Source organism: Moschus berezovskii, chromosome Y, assembly GCF_049115385.1.
Source record: "Moschus berezovskii isolate FMDL1 chromosome Y, NW_MosBer_1.0, whole genome shotgun sequence".
Lineage (NCBI taxonomy): Eukaryota > Metazoa > Chordata > Mammalia > Artiodactyla > Moschidae > Moschus > Moschus berezovskii.
In genome coordinates, this window is record NC_142489.1 from 27,134,151 (window position 1) to 27,138,360 (window position 4,210).

The window sequence follows — 4,210 nt, forward strand, 5'->3', positions numbered from 1 at the left end:
GGATGGTCGCGGCGTCAGGTTCAGGGTCCCTTCCTTCGCCTCCAACTGGCCTGGCTCTCCCAGTCTCTGGTCAGGCACATCTGCACTGTTGAGCAGGCAAAAGGCTTGCGTGGACCGGTGCACAGAGCGCTGGGCCGACTTTGGCCCAGGGGTCACCTGGGGCCAGAGTGGCCAGAATTCCAAGGGGCGTGGCCCAGGAGCCAACGCCTTTAGACTCCATTTGATTGGTTCTGTCGTGAGGTCTGGAGGTCAGGGTGTAGAGTTCAGCCCCTTTCCGCTGCCATACTACGCGTGCGTGGTGGCTCACGGTTCTGCGCATGCGTGTCTCCCTTTCCCTGCTCATTGGCTGCGCACGAGTATCCTGTTGGTGGTACTGCGTTGAGTGCGGCTGCCCGGTGGGCGCGCTGTGCCGGCGTCTGCTGTGCTCTGGTGGCCACCTTCTTCGCAGCTCCGGGCTCCGGCCAGAACACCATGGCGAGTGAGACGGGGCCAGAGGAAGGCGGCAGCACCCCCGGATCCTGGATCTTGGTTGTGAGTCCGGGTCTTCAGGAGGGAGGGGCCCTGGGGCCTGTCAGCCCAGTGGGGGCGGCAGAGGCCTTGCAGGCCCCAGGTGGTGCGCCAGGCGAGGAGGCCGCCCTCTTCTGGGTGGAGGCAGCGGAGGAAGGTGCGGTCCTGGAGGAGGGAGAGCTGGCGGGAATCGGGCAGGAGTTGCAGCTGCTGGTGTTAGACGTCATGGAGGAGGTGGAGGTGATGGCGTACGAGGAGCAGGAGCAGGTGTCCTCGGAGGAGCAGGGCCAGAAACATCCACGGCCTGGAGGCCCGAGCGACCAGCCTGCACTGGAGGCGCTGGCGGCCCTGCAGGTGGAGCTGGAGCCGGTGAATAAGAGAGCGCAAAGGGCGCACGCTCGCCTGAAACATAAGAACTGTCGGAGGCGAAAGCTGCATCTAGAACACAGAAGCGCCATCATCCAGGGAATCTGTGGCTTCTGGGTCGAAGTTGTATCCCTTGGTGTGGTGGTTGTGAATTTTTTTTTTTCTTTTTTCTTTTTTTGTTTTCTTTAAACCTGGGATATTGCAGGAGCAGTTTTACAGATCTGGCAGTTCTGGTAGAAAGTTGTTTTTTTTTTGGATGATGGGTATTGGTTACCTGCATATCTGTTCCTGATATTAGGTGTGATGTTCTTGCTGTCCTGACTAGCACAAATTGATACTTGGGCTTTACTTGCAGAGGTCCCAGTCGGAATCGTCATTAGCATTAGGGACTCCTCAGAGAAAAAGCTTGTCTGGAATCCAGGTCTTCTCCAAAAAGTTGAGTGAATTTGGGGGTGGGTTTGGGATATGTAGGTGCTCATACTGGTTGTAGCTAGGAATGCTTGTTTTCCAGAAGTAAGCTACCTTGAAGGAGGCTGAGATGGAGCTTAGGGCCTTCCTGTTAGGAACAGAAGCTCCTTCTGGTAGTGCACTCATAGGCACAGCCTTGGGCCTTGTTCCGCGTTCATACAGTCTGCATCCACGGAAATGTGGCGAGTTCACTAGTAGCACGTTGAAGTCAGACAATGCCATTCTACTCTTTAGGCTAGCTTTGTTCTTCCAGCACATTTACCTCTAGCATCTAGAGGCTCCTTGACCTAAAGCAGTTTATGAACCACCCCCAGATGTCAGTTATGATGAGCAACCAGGATGAAGAGATGCTTCACTTCATGACCAACTTGGAGGTCAGGCAGGGGACCCCACTAACTGTGGAGGGGAGATGACTGGGGAGGGGAGAGGGCATGGTTTATCCCTGAATACGGGCAAGGACAGCTCTTCTGTAAAGAGGTTTCATACCCACTCCCCCTACCCCCAACACTTTGTCCTGGCAGGTGGAGGAATTCAGGCATCCCACTCATCATTGCAAGATCACTTTGTCCTTTCGGAGGAATAGGTATTTCCAGAATGAAGTGATTGTTAAGGAGTATCTCATTAACGTCCCTGGTAAGAGGCAGCTCCCTGGATTTGGGGAGTGGGGGCAGAAGAGTGTAGGTTGAGTGGGAAAGTGAGCTAGGTCTTTCTCCCATGCTCCTTTTCCTGCAGGATACCGAGCGTCTCATTCCACTCCGATTCAGTGGTCCCAGGGGTTTGAACGTAAGGCATACAGCCTCAGGCACCACGACAGCAGCGTTAACTTCTTCAATTGGTTCTTTGACCACAACTTCACAGGATCTGGCCGGATTGCTGAGGTGGGGTCCCACGTGGCCACTGGGCCGAAATTGGTGATTTATGTTGGAGTTCTTGGCGGTGCACGGGAAGGCTCAGTGTCTGGCCAGCCCTGTGCCGACCTTGCTCATTTCCCTGGCAGATCATCATAAAGGATCTGTGGCCCAATCCTTTGCAGTACTATGTGAGGAGGAAGGCTCCACCGCGAGAGGTAGCAGGAGGACGAGAGGTGAGGCGCCCAGGGGCTGAGCACTGGCATAAGGGTTGTCCAGGAACTTGGGTCGTTTATTTCACTTGTGGAGAAAGTGAGACTCTGTGGAATCCAGCGTGACACCGTGCACGGGGAAATCAGCAAGAGACAGCAAGTGTGGAGAACTGTAGTGAAAGACAGGTTCTAACTAGAGAAGCCTGAGGTAGATGAAGTGGCCTGGTCAGGCCAAAGTCACTCCAATTTATAGCTGAGTCAGCTGCACACATCTCTGAACTGTCATTCATTGGCCAACAAGTCCAGCCTCAGGCTTCTCTTAAATTGGGGTCCACCTACTATTCCTCATGAAGTCCCCTTTCCACCAGGTCTGTGAGTCTCCTTTGTACAAGGCTGTTCCCCCACTGACCCATCACTTGATTCCATTTTGGTCATCACGCTTTTTTTTTTTTTTTCCGTTGCATCTTTTTCACCTGCCACCCTCACTGTGAGAAACTGACCACTGTGAAGGATTATGGAGAATAGTTTTTTATTTATTTTAACTGGAGCATAATTACTTTATAATGCGGTGACCGGTTTGGCCGTACATTGGCCAACATGAATTACCCAGAGGTATACACGTGTCCCCCGAATGGTGAACCCACCACTCACCGCCCTCCCCTCCCTGTCTTTCTGGGTTGTCCCACAACATGACTTTAGTTGCCTTGCTTCACGCATCAAACTCACACTGGTCATCTGTTGTTCAGAAGGTAATGTACATGTCTCAGGGCTGTTTTCTCAAATTAACCCACCCTCACCTTCTCCCACTGAGTCCCATGTCTGTTCTTTATATGTCTGTGTCTTATTTGCTGCCCTGCGTGTTGCATGTTCAGTATCACCTACATGGTGCTCAACTCCAGATATTTGTGTTAACATACAGTGTTTGTTTTTCTCTTTCTGACCCACTTCACTCCCTGTAATAGGCTCCACGTGCATTCCATCTCACTAGAACTGACTTTGATGCATTCCTTTTTAGAGCTGAGTCACACACCATTGTGTTTCGGTACCCCAACTTCCCTATCCCTTCATCTGCCGATGGGATATATAGGTTGCTTCCGTGTCCTAGGTATTGTAATAGTTCTATGGGGAAGACTGGGGTACATGTCTTTTAGTATGTGCTTAGAGGACATGTAAAAATTCACAGACTCTGTCTCCTGGCAACTGACTTGAAAGAGTAAAGTTGTCTTTAGTGTTCTCAGAGAGGGTAGGTTTTCATATCTGTGTCTCTGTCTTTTTTGAAAGGAACCGCCCCTGCTCGACTTTGAGACGTTTATGAGGCAGTGTCCCCCTTTCCCTAAAATAGAAAACCTAAGAAGCTGCTTCATGTGAAGATCAATGGCCAGCAGAGTTCTCTTGGACGGGAAAGTAGTGAAGAGTGGTCTGGTGGTGAAACGGATCGAGAGGGAGACACAAATAAACCTGAAATAATGCCGAAGGACAAATAAAAAGCGTCAACTGTATGCGTCTGCGTATTGTTTGGGGAGGGCCTCAGGACAAAAACTTCAGCTGCATGTAGGATTCTCAGTTTACCGCGTAGGAAGTACCAGTCCATGGAGAGTTGTAGAGGTGGTTAAGTCATATGTGGGTGTTGTGTCAGGAGACACAGTTCTTCCTGTGGGGTGGGGGTTGGGGAGGATGGAGAAAGAAGATGAGGGGCCCATTAACTGTGGGTCTGGCAGTTTTACAAGGGAAATGTGGATGTCCACGGACAGGGTCTGGTGAACAAGGGCCAGAGAGTGAAAAGGTGGAACGCAATTTTGTTGGAAGGTG

At 51.6% G+C, this 4,210-nt stretch overlaps 1 protein-coding gene across 1 annotated transcript; it reads left to right on the forward strand.

The window, feature by feature from the left end:
• Positions 1–471: 471 nt before the first annotated feature.
• LOC148773086 (testis-specific Y-encoded protein 3-like) lies at positions 472–3,769 on the forward strand. Its single transcript, XM_088834501.1, has 6 exons — positions 472–999; positions 1,638–1,715; positions 1,863–1,974; positions 2,074–2,219; positions 2,339–2,425; positions 3,683–3,769. Exons 1-6 carry the CDS (start codon positions 472–474, stop codon positions 3,767–3,769), a joined length of 1,038 nt encoding a protein of 345 aa, XP_088690627.1.
• Positions 3,770–4,210: the final 441 nt, after the last annotated feature.

Excerpts from the sequence above, each read along its gene's own strand:
- LOC148773086 (XM_088834501.1), top strand. The coding sequence starts at position 472 with ATGGCGAGTGAGACGGGGCCAGAGGAAGGCGGCAGCACCCCCGGATCC. Across the intron at positions 1,000-1,637 it reads GTGGCTTCTGGGTCGAAGTT|TTTATGAACCACCCCCAGAT; the intron begins GTATCCCTTGGT and ends GACCTAAAGCAG. Across the intron at positions 1,716-1,862 it reads ACTTCATGACCAACTTGGAG|GTGGAGGAATTCAGGCATCC; the intron begins GTCAGGCAGGGG and ends TTGTCCTGGCAG.